Source organism: Urocitellus parryii, chromosome 1, assembly GCF_045843805.1.
Source record: "Urocitellus parryii isolate mUroPar1 chromosome 1, mUroPar1.hap1, whole genome shotgun sequence".
NCBI lineage: Eukaryota > Metazoa > Chordata > Mammalia > Rodentia > Sciuridae > Urocitellus > Urocitellus parryii.
This window is the reverse complement of record NC_135531.1, coordinates 130145768-130163228: the sequence shown is the minus strand read 5'-3', so window position 1 is coordinate 130163228 and position 17461 is coordinate 130145768. Positions and strand designations below refer to the sequence as shown.

The window sequence follows — 17461 nt, the reverse complement described above, 5'->3', positions numbered from 1 at the left end:
CTGCCACACTGTGAGGCCCTCCTGAGGGTCCTCTATCTTTAGATTCTACTTCTCAACAGTCTATCTTCCACTCAGGAGCCAGAAGATGCTGTGATCATGTGAATCAGGACCCTGCCCTGTGGTGTCAGCTATCTGACCCCTCCTAAGCAGAAAAGGGCAGTAAGGGGTCATGTGAGACCATGTGCCTCAAAGGCCCAGTTTGTACACTTTTTTGTGACTTCAAGCTCTGACCTAGCATCACCTTAATGTCCCATCCTTCCCAACTTGAAAAAGCAAGGGTAGAAGCTGAGGTGGACCCCAGCCTCCTGACTCCCGGCTTCCACCAGAAAGATGACTGGATAGTTCTGGGGACAGAGAATACCAGGGCCTGTGGGTGTGATTGGGGAAGAAACCAGGGGGATGTTTCCTGCTTGCTTCCTCTGCCAGCCATGCCCAAATCCTCATGGCCACTCTAATCCACCCTGTTTAATGAAACCCAAGCCGGCTCAGGTCCCCGTCCACAAGCTTGCTAATCTCTACAGCTGGATAGGCTCACCACCTGTCTCCAAGACACTATTTGCTCTTTCAGCATCAGAGAGCCAAATCCCATCCTCAGACGGGTATGATGGTAAAGTATATTTTGGCCAAGCTCCCTCATCTTGGCCCTCTGAGATGGGGAAAGTCAAGTACAGACAACCTTACACAGTGTGAGTCAGCTACAGGGTCAGTGCTTCAGACCCCAGAGCCCAGGAAACCTTTGCAAGTAACCACAGGAACTCCACAGTGGTCCATCCTTGGGTATAAGAGACCCTATGGGAGCTGTGGGGTATAAACACAGTCTTGACCCTTTCATCCTTAAAAGGCAGTGTGGGCTGGTAGTTTTGCATCATTCTGGATGCAAATCCGGATGCTGACATACTCCCTTTGAGCACTCTACTTCCTCATCTGCAAAATGGGGCTGATGCGAAATGTCTCTTCATACATACAACAACAAGCAGGGCTGTTGTATGTTTGCTAATGTTCAGGATCTGCTGGGGCTTGATTCCTTCCTGCCTACCAGAGCTTTCTTCTCCTTTGTTCCAGTCCATCTGCTGGCTCACTCAACCTCTGACCCTGTCACCCTCACTCATGGGCTATGCAGCAGGGTCTTGCCAGGAGAAAGCCAGGGGAAACCCTTAGCAGCGGAAATTTAAAAAGACTGATAGCCAGGAAAGAGCGAGAGACAGAAAGGGGGCAAGAGAAATCGACAGAGAGAGAGAGCAGGGAGGCAGAAAGAAGAGAGATTTTGGAGAAAGACAGCAAGCCAGAGTCAGGAACAAAGAGATACTGAGACAGGGAGGAGAGAAGAGGAGATGAGGAGAGGGAAGGGGAAAAGAGGGGAGGGGAAGGGAGGGGAAAGGGAGAATGTGTGCCAGAGACAGAGTCTGGAGTCCATGCAACTCCAAGACAAGCAAACAGAAAAGAAACAAACCCGGGGAGTCAGCGAGGGAGGGAGAAATGTGGAAAGAGCGGGTTCCACCATCCCCCATGCTCAGGAGGGGTCTCTGCCCTCGCCCTCAGGGTGGTTTCCCATCCTTCCCCGGAATCCTTAAATCCTCTCTCGCTGAGGGCTCTGGGCATCTGTCACAGACTTGTCCTGAACCGACAGCTGCTGGTGCAGGTGAGAGTGGCCACAGAAGGGTCCTGGGTGTAATACTGGGGAGGAATCCCGAACAAGAGGGGATGTCGGGCAGGGGCAGAATTGGAGGGGTGACGACAGTGTTTGGGCAAGAGGGTTCATAACCTGGGTGGAGGCAAGGAGCAGAACTGGGAAGACTGGCTGAGTTGATTGCCCAACTGGCTCAGACAAGATCCCTCGTGCGCCTTTCCTCTGTGTAGGGCCCGGGGCTCCCTCCCTTTTCCCGGACCCTGGGTGTGTATTTCTTCCAGGTCTCTAAGCTTTCTTCTGTGCGAACGTGTACTCTCTTCAGTCTTTTCTCCCACAGTCCCTGAGCCAATGGCGCGGCCCTGGAGTGCTGGGGAGTCACTGCTGCTGGCGCTGCTGCCGCCGCTGGCTTGGCTGACGCAGGCGGGCCTGGCGCGCGCCGCGGGCTCGGTGCGCCTGGCAGGCGGGCTCACTCTAGGTGGCCTGTTTCCTGTGCACGCGAGGGGCGCAGCCGGCAGGGCTTGCGGTCAGCTGAAGAAGGAGCAGGGCGTACATCGGCTCGAAGCCATGCTGTATGCGCTGGACCGCGTGAACGCTGACCCGGAGCTGCTGCCCGGCGTGCGCCTGGGCGCGCGGTTGCTGGATACCTGCTCTCGGGACACGTACGCGCTGGAGCAGGCGCTGAGCTTCGTGCAGGCGCTGATCCAAGGCCGTGGCGACGGCGAGGAGGCGAGCGTGCGCTGCCCTGGGGGCGTCCCTCCGCTGCGAGCTGCGCCCCCGGAGCGAGTGGTGGCTGTCGTGGGCGCTTCGGCAAGCTCGGTCTCTATCATGGTTGCCAATGTCCTGCGCCTGTTTGCGGTGAGGGCCACGGGACCAGTTCTGTTCCCAGCCTCTGTCTCTCATTCTCACCTTTGGGGTGGCTGATGCCTTTCTTTCCTTACTTCTTTCTGAAGGATTCTCTGCTTTAATCATTCTAGTTCACACAGATTCAAAAGCTGTTTCAAAGAAACACTGGCTTTTGGGACAGCCCCAGGCCAGCATCAGATCACACATCCCCTCCAGCTCCTTTGTGTGAATTAAGGACTAACAAGTATGCCCCTTCCTCCAGAGGATGCAGCCTGCTGCCTTGGGTCAAATTGGCTAGATGAGGGCAGCTGGACTTCAGTCCCCACTTGCTTCACAGTCCGTATTTTGTGCACACCCTGCACATCTGTGGAAGGTATTCCTGCCTTCTGGGCCTATTGGAGCGCTCTGGTAATGGGGAGCTTTGTATTTGCCCTTCTTGCAGAGGAGCAACTGGGACATAGCCCTTAGCTATCCAGAGGGATGGATAGGCCTGAAAGGTCTAGCACCTTTCTCCTCTTGTTTGATCATTATTTAAATTTGATTTCAAAAGTCTGCCTTTAATCCTCTTTCAAGGAGCCTGTGACTGTTCATCTGCAGTGCCCTGCCATGCTAGGCCATGTGGGCCTTTGACTGGCCCTGCATTGTCATCTTTGGGGAACTGTCCTCTGCAAGGGGCAGTATGTTCCCTGTAGTTCTGGGGGACAGAGATTGGGGCCATAGAAATCAGGGATCTTGGGGCCTTTGGCATCAGAATTTGGGGGCTTTCTTTAGTAGTCATTCTCTGGGGATTATGGGATGGTTTTACTTGGGATCTGTGCAGGGAGGAGGGCTTTGTCCTTCCATGTTTCTGTGAGGGGAGGAAGGAAGGTTTGCTTCTACCTGCCTAGAGGAGGAGACTTATGTATCTTGAGAGTTTTTGGTTCTGTCCAAGGAAGTGTCTGTTTCTACCATGCTGGGACTCTCGTCATTTGCTTACATTAAATCCCCCCCCCCCCTTTGGATGGCAGTTTTGATGTAGAGCATACAGGCACACCTTCTTTTCCACAAGGAGAAATGGAGAAGTGGTCTGGCTACCTAGGATTTTTTTTCCCCCTGTGTCCCTGTGGACCTTTGTGGCTATCCCCAACCCTGCCTGGTGCTCTGGTTTCTTTTCTTTTCCCCTTCCTTTTTTTTTCTTCCTTCCCCTCTTTCTTTTCTTTTCTTTTCTTTTTTTTTTTTTTTTTTTTTGTGGCATTGGGGATGGAACTCAAGTCCTCATGTATACGAGGCAAACACTCTACCACTGAGCTACATCCCCAGCCCTTTTATTTTATTGTGAGATGAGGTCTCCCAGAGTTGCCCAGCTGGCCTCCAACTTTTGAGCCTTCTGCTTCAGCCTCCTGAGTACCTGGGATTATAGGTGTGGGCCACTGTACCTGCTGGTGCTCTAGTCCCCCATCCCCTTCCCCTCTAGGTCAAGTGAAGAGATCTCAAACTCAAGGACCTTCAGGGGCTATGTGGGGGCTGTGCCTAGGGCCCTCTGCTGCCAGCTCAGCCCAAGACTGAGGTTGGGCAGCAATTGCCTATTTTCAGACACCCTCTCTGCTTGCTTGAAGTTCACAAATACATAAATAAATAAAATTAAAAATAAAATTTAAAAAATTGTAACCGTGGACCAGAGACTGTTTTGCAATTCTGGTCTAAAAGACATGATGAGGTATTTTGAGCTTATTCCAAAGCCACATACCATGGTCTCAGGCATTTGAAATTAACTTCCAGAAGAGGGTTCAATCTGCATGGGAACATTGTCCTGAAGGTAGTATTGAGGAGTTCCCAGGGGGCCTCTCTCTGCCCCATTTCTCTGATTCCTCTGTCTTTCTTCTTAGTTTTCTATCTCCTTGTCCCTCCCAAATCTGTTCTCACTCCCTTTGTCTCTCTCCTTCCCTTCCTTCCTGCCCGGTCCTTCCCTCTTTCCCTGTCTGTTCTCATCCTCACTCTCCATTTCCCCTTCCTGTACTGTCTTCCCACCCCATACCTTCTGTCCTACTTTCAACAGCCCTTCCATCCAGAACCTCCTCCTTCCTGACCTTCACACAACTCTGTCTTGTTCCCGCCCTTCCCAGGTGTGTCTTTTTTCTTGTTCCCTCACTCTCCTGAGTGCATTTTTTTTTTTTTAATGTGGTCTGGCTCCTCACTTTCAGTCAGCCACTCTCTTCTCCTTATTTCTGCAGCTGTCTGCCTCCTGGCTCCCAGCTCCTTTCATACTTGCTCCCCAGGTCCCATACTCTTGCCCCTCCTGAATGGGCTCAGCTGGCCCTATAATCCCTGCTATTAATCGCTCTAATGCACTCAGATAAAGCCCAGTTTCAAATGAGCCCTCTGTTAGGCTGGACACAGTTGAATCAAACAGCCCCCTCCAGCCCCTGTCTGTTCTGACCCTCCTGTGACTGCCACCTGCACAGACCACCCCTTTGTGGGAATTTTAAAAAATGCTTTCCTCTGTGGCCGACAGGGATGCCCCTTTCCCCAGGAAGGTGCAGCTGTGTGCAGCACCTGCATTGGTTGCAGGTTGGATTTCAGCCTCCAATTCACCTGGCTCCCATATCCATGTTGAGGACAGAGCCTGCACAACTGTCTGTGGGGTCCTGCTCAAATCTCTGAGCCCTCTTACCTTTCATATTGCATCAGGTCCAGTCACAAAATTTAGCCCTTGCCCCATACCTTCTGGCCTCTCTTGGTGGACCTCAGCTCCCTACCCCAAACTTTCCCTATGCCACCAGTGTCCCCACTGGCCTCCAGAGCCCTTCCCAAACTGTGTCCCATGCATGTCCTGAGTCCCCATTACCCTCCCTCCCTAGGGTTACTGACCTTCATCCACAGCGCAGCTGTCCTTCCTGCCTCCAGATACCCCAGATAAGCTATGCCTCCACGGCGCCAGAGCTCAGCGACTCCACACGCTTCGACTTCTTCTCCCGAGTGGTGCCACCCGACTCCTACCAGGCCCAGGCTATGGTGGACATTGTGCGGGCACTGGGATGGAACTATGTGTCTACTTTGGCCTCTGAAGGCAACTATGGCGAGAGCGGTGTTGAGGCCTTTGTGCAGATTTCCAGGGAGGCTGGTGAGCTGGGGGCAGGGAGGTCTCAGGCATCAGGATGTCTATAGAGGGCTGAGCCAAGAGCCATCAGATGGGGCACTGGGTCTCTGGTGGGGACTTGGCTGTGGTTACCCTGGAGGGCACTCCAGGTGGGTAGGTGTCCTTGTCCTTTGTTGGACTCAGCACCTGCCTTGTGATCTGCCACGTAGGGCCCAGACAAGATTTCACCCCTCCAGACCCCTCAGCCAGGCCCCTGGGTGCTGTGTATGCCACATACACAGTCATATGCAGAGGTAGCCAGGTGGGTGTGTGGGTGGGTGGGGTAAGAGCTGACTTTGGCATTCCCGACACCCAGGGGGGGTCTGTATTGCCCAGTCCATCAAGATTCCCAGGGAACCAAAGCCAGGAGAATTCAACAAGGTGATCAGGAGACTCATGGAGACACCCAACGCACGAGGGATCATCATCTTTGCCAATGAGGATGACATCAGGTGGGATGGGTGGCACATGCATCACTGTTTTTCAGGACCCCTCCTGAGGGTCCTGCCCCTTGTTCTTATTCGTCCCCTGCCACTCAGGCCCTCCCTCCCTTCCCTTTCATTTTATATCCAACCCTCTCCATGCTTTTTCTGCTATCATCTCTGAGTCTGGTGTCCCCAGAGATGAATGAGGCTTGGTCTGGGTGGAGACGTGCAAAGCTTCACCTTCCGGGAAACTAGAAAAATATGTCTGTTTTTACCATTCACCATGGGAGAGAGAACTTGCAGACAGACCTAAATACAGAAAATGAGCTATCAGGGACACAGCCCTGGGGGCAAGAAATCACAGACCAGACCCTGAAACCTGCATGGTCCAGTGCCAGCAGGGGAGTCTTCCTTCAGCCTAGGAGGCTGGAGGTGATATTGGTGGAAGCATTAGTGGAGGGGATTAGCTTTTGTCTGGCCTTGATTTTCTCCTGGAAAATTTGTAAAGAAAAGAGGTCCAGTTAGCACAGTTTTGGAGGCTTAAAGTACAAACAGCATGGTACCAGCTCTGGTGAGGGTCCCCTGTGCTGCATCACATTTTGGCAGATGGCTAAGAGGGGGGGGGGTTACATGATGAGATAGGAAGCCAAACAGAGGGGAGGAGCCAGGATCACTCTTTTCTAATAACCACTCTCAAAAATTAACCAGTGTCCCAAGAGAACTACTCAATTCCTCCTGAGGGTGAAGCCCCCAATAATCCAGTGATTTTGAACTTGGCCCCCTCTAAAAGTTCCCACCACATCCCAACTTTGCCACACTGGGGACCAAGCTTCTAACACATGAAGTCTCTGGGGATACATTCAAACCATACCCAAACCATAGCACCCTCTGGGGCCAGTGTGAAGTGGATTATAAGGCGCAGAGCCAGTGGGCAGTGTGGGAAGCCCAGGGGAAGTATCCTGAGTACCCTGCACCCTATTTTCACTGATTAAACAAGGGCCCAGCGAGTGACGTGGAGCAGGACAGAGAGAAGGGAACGTGACAAGGGTTAAGATGGACAGGGGTGCTGGGCCCTCGCTCACCCCCAGCTCTGTTTCTACCAGGAGGGTCCTGGAGGCAGCACGCCAGGCCAACCTGACTGGGCACTTCTTGTGGGTTGGCTCAGACAGCTGGGGATCCAAGATCGCACCCATTCTGAACCTAGAGGATGTGGCTGTGGGGGCTATCACTATCCTGCCCAAAAGGGCCTCCATTGACGGTGAGTCCAGGGATGCTGTGTCCTCCCCATCATCCCTTCTCGGTGACACTCATTACTCAAATCTGTATAGTAGGTTCCATAATCAGATCCTGTTAGGATTCCCAGATCCTGTGATTCTGAGATTCTGTGACTATATCCTTCTAAGCAGTGTTTGAATGAGATGGTGTAGGAGGAAAGGAACATACCACTCTTTGTACAGGGTGAAGAATTGTGCTTTTTTAAAAAATTTGGTGTATATACTTTTGGTTTTATCAGATATTCTAAATTGAGGGGTGGTGAGGATTCGGAATGTACTGTCCTGTTGATCACAGTGATGAGGCCTGCCGCCACACCCCCTCACATCCCATCTGTGAATATTTGGATGAATCCAGCAGGGATGGTTCACTTTACAACAAGGTTGCTTATTTCCCCAAAGTATGAATTGAAGATGTCTCAATGATGTGCTTTAAGGCTAATTATGAAAACCCAGCCTCTGATGAAGGATGAGCCCTGCTTTCCAGAGGCTACTAAATTTTTGAAAGTGTACATCTTCACACCCTTTCTTTTACCTAGCATGCAGTTAGTTGCAAGTGACAAATTGGACTGAGAGTGGTTTTAGCAAGAAAGGCATTTCATCACAAGAAATCTGAAAATAGTGATTTCAGATGTAACGCATGAGTCAATAGTGTTCTCAAAACCCTGGGCTCTGTTTACCTTTCCATTACACCCTCCTCTGTGGTTACTTTATGTCTTTGTGCTTTTGAATTCATATTCACAATATAGATGCTGAAGCTCCACCCATTACATATTCACAGCATCATCCTAACCTAGAAAGAAGGGGCAGGGATAAAATCTTTCAAGAGGTGAGGCTCTGAGTTTGTATCAGTATGCAAATTCTACCCTGGAAGCTCCAGGGGTTTTAAATTCACAGTCTAGAACTTGGTCACATGGTCACTCCTGGATGCAAAGTGAGCAAGTGGTAAAGGGACACAGGAGAACCATGATTGGTTCAGTGGTCACCGCTCTCCTTGTTTTTTCCTCACTCTTAGGATTTGACCAGTACTTTATGACTCGCTCCCTGGAGAACAACCGCAGGAATATCTGGTTTGCTGAGTTCTGGGAAGAAAATTTTAACTGCAAACTGACCAGTTCAGGTAGCCAGTCAGATGATACCACCCGCAAATGCACAGGTGAGAGCTGCCCAGGCAGGACTGGGAGGGTGATGAGGAAGAAGGTGGGAGGCCAGGGTTGGTGCATGGGGGCCAGGCACACTTCCTCTGGGCATCCCTAGGACAGGTGAAGAACGCATCGGCCAGGACTCTGCCTACGAGCAGGAGGGGAAGGTGCAGTTTGTGATTGATGCTGTGTACGCCATTGCCCACGCCCTCCACAGCATGCACCAGGCGCTGTGCCCTGGGCATATAGGCCTGTGCCCAGCAATGGAACCCACTGATGGCCGGACGCTGCTACAGTATATTCGAGCTGTCCGCTTTAATGGTGAGTGGGAGCCCACGCCCTTCAATACTGAAGGAAGCCAGCTGAGATGAAGTTCTCTTCAGGGTTGGGGACAACTCAGGATGGAGGGGATGGAAGAGGCAGAATGGTAGAGTGGAGGACTGAGGAGACTAGAGACTTGAACCAAGTTCTGGTCCCCATTTGTTAACCATTCTCCTTCCCCAGGCTTCAGCACCCTCTGCCCCAATTTGCAAAATTCAGATGTTGGAGAATTTATCATGTGTTCTGCTGGGAACTCTCAGTTGGGTCATGCACAACTCTCCCCTCCATTACACAGAGCTTAGAGGCTTTCTGTGTCCTGGGCCTTATGCTGCCTCAGCTAGGCTCTGAGCTGCTTGAGCATAAGGAATGAGTCTGACATGTCCCCTGGAACCAGCAGAAGGCTTGGCACATGTTCAGGGCTCCAAATAATGACTGTGAATAGACCCCAATGGACTCAAGCTGTGTGTGGTCTACAGGTAGAAAGATACTTCTGTTCAATTACTGTCCTTCATAAAATCAAAAACTCTGTTCCTCCACCAAATATTTACTGACCATCTTGCCATGCTCCTCGCTAAGGAATTCAACTTCATTTTCCTCCAGACCAGCTCTACAAGCTGGTAGAACAAGCTCCTGAAAGAAGTAAAGCTGATTGTTCACATTGGGACCAATTTCATGGTGTTACTCAGACTTTGTACAAGTCATCCATCAGTCCAGATAGCCACACTTTTTCTTTTCTTTTTAGATTATGGTAAAATACATATAAGAAAATTTACTGCCTTCATCATTTTTAAATGTACAGTTTAGTAACAAAATATATCACATTGTTGGCAACCATAGTCACCCTCCATCTCCAAGAACCCTTTTCATCTTGCAAAAGTGAAACTCCATACCTGTTAAACAACAGCTCCTCGTTGCCTGTTCTCTCCCCCCACAATCACTGTTCTATTTTGTTTCTGAATTTGACTACAGTAGCTACCTCATCTCAGTGGAATCACAAATGTATTTTTGCATTTGGCTTCATTTAGCATAATGTTCTCAGGTATCATCCCTGTTGAAGCATGTATCCAATGTCCTTCCTTTTTCAGGATGAATAATATTCCATTGTATGTATAGACCTGTTTCGTGTATCCAATTCACTCATCTCCAGACATTGGATTTCTTCCACTTTTTGGATATCGTGGATAGGGCTGCTGTGAACATGGATGGACAAATAGCTCTTCGATTCCCTGCTTTGCACTTCTGGGGTACATAACCAGGAATGAAATTGCTGGATCACACGCTAATTCTATTTTTAATTTTTTGAAGAATTACCATACTGTTTTCCATAGTGACTGCACCATTTTTCATTCCCATCAAAAGTGCACAAGGGTTCCACTTTCTACACATCCTTACTAACACTTGTTATTTTCTGTTTCTTAGTAGTAGCCATCCTAATGGGCATGAACTGGCATCATGTGTTTTTGTGCTGGTTGGGATCCAACACAGGGCCTTGAACGTGCTGGGCAAACACTCTACCACTGAGCTATGCCCCAAACTCCTTGTGGTGGTTTTAATGTGAATTTCCTTGATTAGTGATGTTGTGCATCTTCTCAGGAGCTTGTGAAGCTCTTTCTTCATCCTGGCCTGCCCTCAAGGACTCGCCAGGAGGCGGAATTTTATGGGCTGGAACAGCTAAGGATGACAGCTTCTCTCTCCAGGCAGCGCGGGAACCCCAGTGATGTTCAATGAGAATGGAGATGCGCCCGGGCGATATGACATCTTCCAGTACCAGGCAACAAATGGCAGTGCCAGCAGTGGCGGGTACCAGGCTGTGGGCCAATGGGCAGAGGTCCTCAGGCTGGACGTAAGTGGCACAGACCAAGGTCTGGGGGTAGGTGATGGGCCCTTAATTCCTGGCAGTAGAGGTCACTGGCCTGTTTCATCTGTCCAGGTGGAAGCCCTGCAGTGGTCAGGCGACCCACGCGAGGTTCCCATTTCCCAATGCAGCCTCCCCTGTGTGCCCGGTGAGCGTAAAAAGATGGTGAAGGGTGTTCCCTGTTGTTGGCACTGCGAGGCCTGCGATGGGTACCGCTTCCAGGTGGATGAGTTCACCTGTGAGGCCTGTCCCGGGGACATGAGGCCCACGCCCAATCACACCGGCTGCCGCCCCACGCCCGTGGTGCGCCTGACCTGGTCCTCCCCCTGGGCTGCCCCGCCCCTCCTCCTGGCCGTGCTGGGGATCATGGCCACCACCACGGTGGTGGCCACCTTTGTGCGGCACAACAACACCCCCATCGTCCGTGCTTCTGGCCGCGAGCTCAGCTACGTGCTCCTCACCGGTATCTTCCTCATCTATGCCATCACCTTCCTCATGGTGGCAGAGCCGGGGGACGCCATCTGTGCCGCCCGCAGGCTCTTCCTGGGCCTGGGCACCACTCTCAGCTACTCCGCTTTGCTCACCAAGACCAACCGCATCTACCGGATCTTTGAGCAAGGGAAGCGCTCGGTCACACCTCCGCCTTTCATCAGCCCCACCTCGCAGCTCCTCATTACCTTCAGCCTCACCTCCCTGCAGGTGGGTCCTCAGGCCTTCACTCCTGTGACAGGGAGGATGCACAGGGGGTTGGACTGGGGTCTGTCCTTAACCTTAAAAAAAAAAAAAATCAGAGAAATGGTGTTTCTAGAATCACTCTTTTCCTTTGGCTTCAGTTCCAAAAACAAATAAAAAGCTGGGCGGAGTGACGCGTGCCCGTAATCCCAGAGAGTTGGGAGGCTGAGACCAGAGGATCGCAAATTCAAGGCTAGACTCGGCAACTTAGTGAGGTCCTAAGCAACTTACTGAGATCATGTCTCAAAATAAAAAATCGAAAGGGACCAGGGCTGGAGCTCACTGGTAAAGCACCCCTGGATTAAATCCCCAGTACAAAAAAAAAAAAAGTAATTAAATAGTTAAAAACCTCAAGGGGTAGAGCCCTACTCTGAGTATTCTAAATGAAAACAACTCATTTTACTGCTCAGTCTTGGAAGAAAAAATGGGTCAGTAAGGTGAGGAGGCTGAGCATCCAGCTCTTTTACTGAAGAACAATGCCATGATTTTGATAAATTGAATGTGCTCTTCCAGAGTTTGGCTCACATTATGAAAATAGGGTAAAAACATACATGACTGATTTTCCCGAAACAAAGACTCTGTTTCCTAAAGGCAGTTACTTCTGCTCAGTTCACTGGGGTGATAGAAAAGAGAGGCCTAGGGACCAGTGTTTTACTGTGGAGCAAAACATTTAATTCCATTAAATGGCTGGTATTTCATGATGTAATGAGCATTAAAAATGGAGTTCCCATGGGGTTTTTCCCTAAGACAGTTATATTGCAGCACTGGGAATGACTCTCATCATCTGGAAAGCCTTGGATACTTCCTGAGCAGAGGCATGTGGCTTGGGGAGGTGGACCAGGTGTGACATGGCAGACCCAGCCAGGCTCTGTGTTACCTCACTCAGCTTGTTTTGACATGACATATTCTCTACTGCAGGGGATCCCTTCTCCCTACCCAGCTCTGCATATATCATGTTCATTTCCACCCATGGCCTTGATTAATGTAATTCTCCATGCCTTGAGGGTGCGCCTGTCTTCTTCCAGATCACACACCTGGAGCTTCCCCTCCTCAGTCTATGATTCCCCTCATCCACAGGATAGAGATGCTTACACTACATTCAGTGTCCCCCCAGACCCCAGGATCATTTGCCTAGTTTCACCTCTTTGGACTCCCCACATTACATCCCCATTTCTAGAAACAACAGATCTTTTAAAAGAGCCACTCTTTCAGCTTCACTAGGCATTTCTACCAATATGATGAATGTAAAATAGTATCTAATTGTTCCTTTAATTTGCCTATACCTAATTCCTAGTACACTGGGCCTTTGGAATTTCCTCTTCTGTGACTTGCCTGTTCCTATCCATTGCTTATTTTCTATTATTTTGTAGGACATCCTTATAAGTAAGTACAGGGTGAAGATTGCAAACCTGGTAAGGGTATGTTCTGGTTGCAATTCCTGTGCATCACCAGCCTTGGGTTTCTGATGTGATCCCTACCCCCACCAAAAGCCATGTTCTAAGAGGAATATCCACGTTGCTTTCCTGGGCAGGATATGGCTTTTATTAGCCCCTTGTTTATGGAGTTGCTGCCATTGAGATAATCACAGAAAGGTGTTCCTTCTGAGTGGACAAATTATTAGAAAGTGTCCCTTCTCCTGGGATGCACAGCATGACATTGGAGTGTTAGCTAGGTTTCAGCCCCACCTGCCCATCTGATCAGGCACTCTTGTGTAGTGAACAGCCTGCATGAACATATGCACAGCCTCCCCAGGGTCTCACCTTTATGCAGCATCTTAGCTTCTGCTCCTTAGCAGCCATTGGCTCAAGGTCATGCCTCCTGCCAACATGGAATTGAAATTCCTTGTTCTAACTCTGATACTATCCAAGGCACTTCAGCATCAGCTCACCTTCTTACCATTCTCCATTTGTTTCTCTTGCCTGTGATGAGCCCGTATTTTGAGGTATGCATTCATACATAATTTCATGATAGTTTGTCCAATAGTTCTCTGGATTTGGAGAAGAAAGTGGGTCCTCAGGAATTAAGTTTATCCTCTTGCTAGATGTGGTCAAGCTAGTATTTTCACATCTGTGGAATGGATATAATGCCTATGTGAGACCTGTGAGGAAAGAATACCTCTTTTGGGCCTGGCCCTAATTGGTGACACCTGCACCAGCTGCTCCCCCTCTAAGATGGCACTGTGTCCTAACAACAGATTATGAGGTCCATTCTGTAAATGGAGAAACTGAGGCTGAGAAAGATGATGTGTTCAGTACTTTGAAGGCACTCAAGTAAATGGCATTGATAATGGATAGAGAATGTCAAATTGCCCCTTACCCAACACATACCCTCATATAGCCTCTCTTTTAGCATGTCTCCTCCTGGACTGCTCTCTCTTCTTCATGGTGGTTTTCTTGTGCCTAAGCATCTACTCGGTAGTCAGGAGCTTCAAAGGAATCCTAACCTGCCTAAGACCTAGGTTGGGGACTGGGGCAGGTGTGTCTGATAGAGGGGTGTCCCTGACCTGGTGTTGGCTTCCACAGGTGGTGGGTGTGATAGCATGGCTGGGGGCCCAGCCCCCACACAGCATTATTGACTACGAGGAACAACGGACGGTGGACCCGGAGCAGGCCAGAGGGGTGCTCAAGTGTGACATGTCGGATCTGTCTCTCATCGGCTGCCTGGGCTACAGCCTCCTGCTCATGGTCACGTGCACTGTGTATGCCATCAAGGCTCGAGGTGTGCCTGAGACCTTCAATGAGGCCAAGCCCATTGGCTTCACCATGTACACCACCTGCATCATCTGGCTGGCTTTTGTGCCTATCTTCTTTGGCACTGCCCAGTCAGCTGAAAAGGTAATCAGGCTCCCCCAGTAGATTTTGCTGTCTTGTTTGTTTCCTATCAATTGAAGGTCTTGACTGTGCCAAGAGTTGGGCCACCCATCTGGATGTTTCATGATTTGAATGATTACTTGGTTGATTCATTCATGTACTTAAATATTTACTCATTAGTTTTTAAAATACCCCTGTACTTGTTCATTCAGCCATCCCTCTCTTGCTTTGTTCATTTGTTCATCCATTCTTCTAACACTCTTCTTAACTACATTCTTCCTAACTTATTTATTATTCAGTTTCTTCATACTCTTTATACCACTTAACACAATCTAATGGTCCATTTCCTTAATGATTGATTCATAAATATAGTAGAACCTTTGTTCACTTGTGTTACCCATCTACTTGTCCATTTGATCCTTTCTGTATGCCCTATTTATTCATTCATTTACATATTTGGAACATGCTGTTTCCTTCATTAACATACTTAAGCCCTTTTTAGGCATAGGGACCATTTTCCCAAGTGTGTCTCTAGTCTTAACAACCCACACAGCCTGGTCACTCACCTTCCTTCCTGCTACACCAGAGCCACACTCTGCCTGCCAACTTCTTAATGCCACTGGCCTGTGCTTCTGCTGCCATCCTGTCCTAAGCACTCATTGTCATTCACCTCCAGTCGAGGTGGAAACAGGTGTTGGAAGGGAGAGGAGTTGGGAGAGAACAGGCCTGATTCCCATCTCATTCCCTCCTCCATGGCTTAGATCTACATCCAGACCACTACACTGACTGTGTCCTTGAGCCTGAGTGCATCGGTGTCCCTCGGCATGCTCTACGTGCCCAAGACCTATGTCATCCTGTTCCATCCAGAGCAGAACGTGCAGAAGCGGAAGCGGAGCCTCAAGGCAACCTCCGCTGCAGCCGCCCCACCCAAGGGCGAGAACGCAGAGGACCCCAAGTAGCAGGGTGGTGTGTGAATGGGGCTGGCTGCTCTCTCTTCTCCTCTGTTCCCGGCTTCCTAGTGGGAGCTGTAGAGTCTGGGTATGAAGCCCATACCCAGCATAGATGGGCTGGCCTTAAGAAAGAACTGGAGCCTCACTTTACATGTGAGCTCTGCTTTTCTATGTATGTTGGCTTCATATTTCCTTCCTGCAGATCAGACTTTCTACGCAAGGTAGGAAATAGTCACTGACAGAATTCTACCTCTAGAGAGGGACTAAACTCACTCTCTGGTTTGAAGTTTGGAGATCATGATGAAGCCCCAGGGTGTGGGTTTCCACTCCTCAAACAACCACCGTAACCTGAGGAGTGGGCATTGCGTAAGACCCTGTCAATCCCAGGATGAACTCCGGGGTTGGAGTTAAGGGGAAGCAGTCTCCAATGAGAGGACACCTATGGGTCTGTACTCCGACCTGAGTAACTTGGGCTCCAGTAATACTCTGCTCCTATAGAGGGACAAACCCTGGGGAGAGAGCCCTGTGAGCAGAGATGGAGCTGTGGCAGACACCAAAGTGAGCCAAGAAATTGGTGCACACTTTCCCGTGGGATCTTTTCCCATGTACACTCCCTTAAAATTGCCCAACCTTAAGAAATTCCAATGCACTTCTGTGGGTTACTGGTGTGAGGAACAGGATGGTATTTGCTGCCCTCTGATGGCTGTGTGGGGTTGTGTTCAGGAGGTCCCCGTTGGGACCAATGATGAGTTGTCTCTAGGGTGAGGACTGATTCCAAGCACATAACATAGGATGAACACAAACATGTTTCTTTCCCAATATTTTCTGGGAGGTCGTTTTGGAAAGGTGAGCATGAGGCGTGGGAGGAAGATGCTTGGAGTACAAGACACATGGGAGTTTAGTTTCTGATACTCTTTAAAACAGCTGGGTTTCAGTTATGGAACTTTGTTTCCCTGGGGGTAGAATTTAAATGTATTAAGTTGACTTTGGTTTACCATGGATTCTCTAGTATTTAATGTCTGGAACTAATTTGTCGACACTGAAGAACACTTCATGCAGATTCTCTGATGCACCATGAGTTTTGACCTTGGGACTAAGTGATTCTGCGTTCTGAAATTAACAGGGCTTCTCTTCAGAATAACATTTCAGGTGTACAGATTCTCCTTCCTTACTTTTGTTGTGTTCCTGGGGTGTTCCATAGTATGAATTATGAAGTTTCATTTATTGCTGTCAAAATTCATTTTGTAGGACTTCTTTCCTGTGTGGGTAACCTCATGTGTGATGTTTTCTTGGTAAAAGCCTTTTCAACATTAGTGCTTTGATAGGGTTTTGTTTTCCTATATTTTTAGAGTAAATGAGCTCTGATCTCCAAATGAAGTTTTCCTCAACTGTTTCTTCCAATATAAATTCTCTGATGTACTGAGTTTTGATTTCTAGTTTTTTCTTCCCCTGATACTGGAGCACTTTGTCATTGAGCTACATCCCCAGCCCTTTAATTTTTTATTTTGAGACACGGTCTCACTAAGTTGCCAAGGCTGACCTTGAACTTGAAATCTTCCTGCTTCAGCCTCCTGTAGACACTTTAAAACATGTTTTTTGTAAGGTTTTCCCCATTCTAAACTCTGTGACTTAAAGTTAGAATGACTTCTTAGTAAAAGTATTTTCATGTTGACTGCATTTTAGAATTTCTCCCCAATGTGAGAGGTTTCTTATTTATTCTGGCTTTTGGCCAAAGATTTTCACATACTCCCTACCCTCATCCTCCCTGGCTCTTTGATGGTAATTGTTTTTTCTTCCCTAGGTGCTGGGGATGGAACCCAGGATCTAGTGCATGCTAGACAAATGCTCTACTTGTTGAACACTGAACAGTGCCCTAGTCCCTGATGGGAACTCTCTGAATGAGTTCTCACTTCCTCTGTGGGCTCTGTCACATGCAGTTTACTTGCAGGTTATCTCCACAACATGAACTATTTTGTGTACTGTGGGGCATCCTCTATTATTAAAGGGGTTCTCATATTTAGTACATTCATGGGGTTTCTCTCCTTTCAGAATTCAATGCACTTCAAAGGGATAATTTCTATAAGAGGGCTTTTCCATATTCAGTGTATATAAAATTTCCTTCTTTCATCTTTGTGTGTGTGTGTGTTTGTGTGTTTTCATGGGAGGCCCGACAACACCCTAAAGATTTCCCCATAGTTTTTTGCTGCCTAGTTTTGAATTCCCTGATGTTCAATCAAACTAATTCCTGAATAAAGTTGCATTTTTTCAAAGTATGGTTTCCCTTCTGTTGAATAAGAGCTGAGTTATAACCTGAAAGCTTTTTCTCATCATTGCCCTTGAATTATTTCTCCCAGGTATAAATTATGTTCT

General features: G+C 48.8%; 1 protein-coding gene across 1 annotated transcript; it reads left to right on the top strand.

Moving 5' to 3' along the window:
* The first annotated feature begins 1975 nt into the window (after positions 1-1975).
* Grm6 (glutamate metabotropic receptor 6) lies at positions 1976-15100 on the top strand. The gene is made up of 10 exons (XM_026414287.2): positions 1976-2482; positions 5354-5570; positions 5902-6037; positions 7114-7268; positions 8297-8437; positions 8544-8744; positions 10442-10587; positions 10675-11298; positions 13854-14165; positions 14903-15100. Exons 1-10 carry the CDS (start codon positions 1976-1978, stop codon positions 15098-15100), a joined length of 2637 nt encoding a protein of 878 aa, XP_026270072.2.
* The last annotated feature ends 2361 nt before the right edge of the window (positions 15101-17461 follow it).

Coding starts and splice junctions, on each gene's coding strand:
- Grm6 (XM_026414287.2), top strand. CDS start 1,976: ATGGCGCGGCCCTGGAGTGCTGGGGAGTCACTGCTGCTGGCGCTGCTG. Junction 6,038..7,113: donor GCCAATGAGGATGACATCAG/GTGGGATGGGTG, acceptor TGTTTCTACCAG/GAGGGTCCTGGAGGCAGCAC. Junction 7,269..8,296: donor CAAAAGGGCCTCCATTGACG/GTGAGTCCAGGG, acceptor CCTCACTCTTAG/GATTTGACCAGTACTTTATG.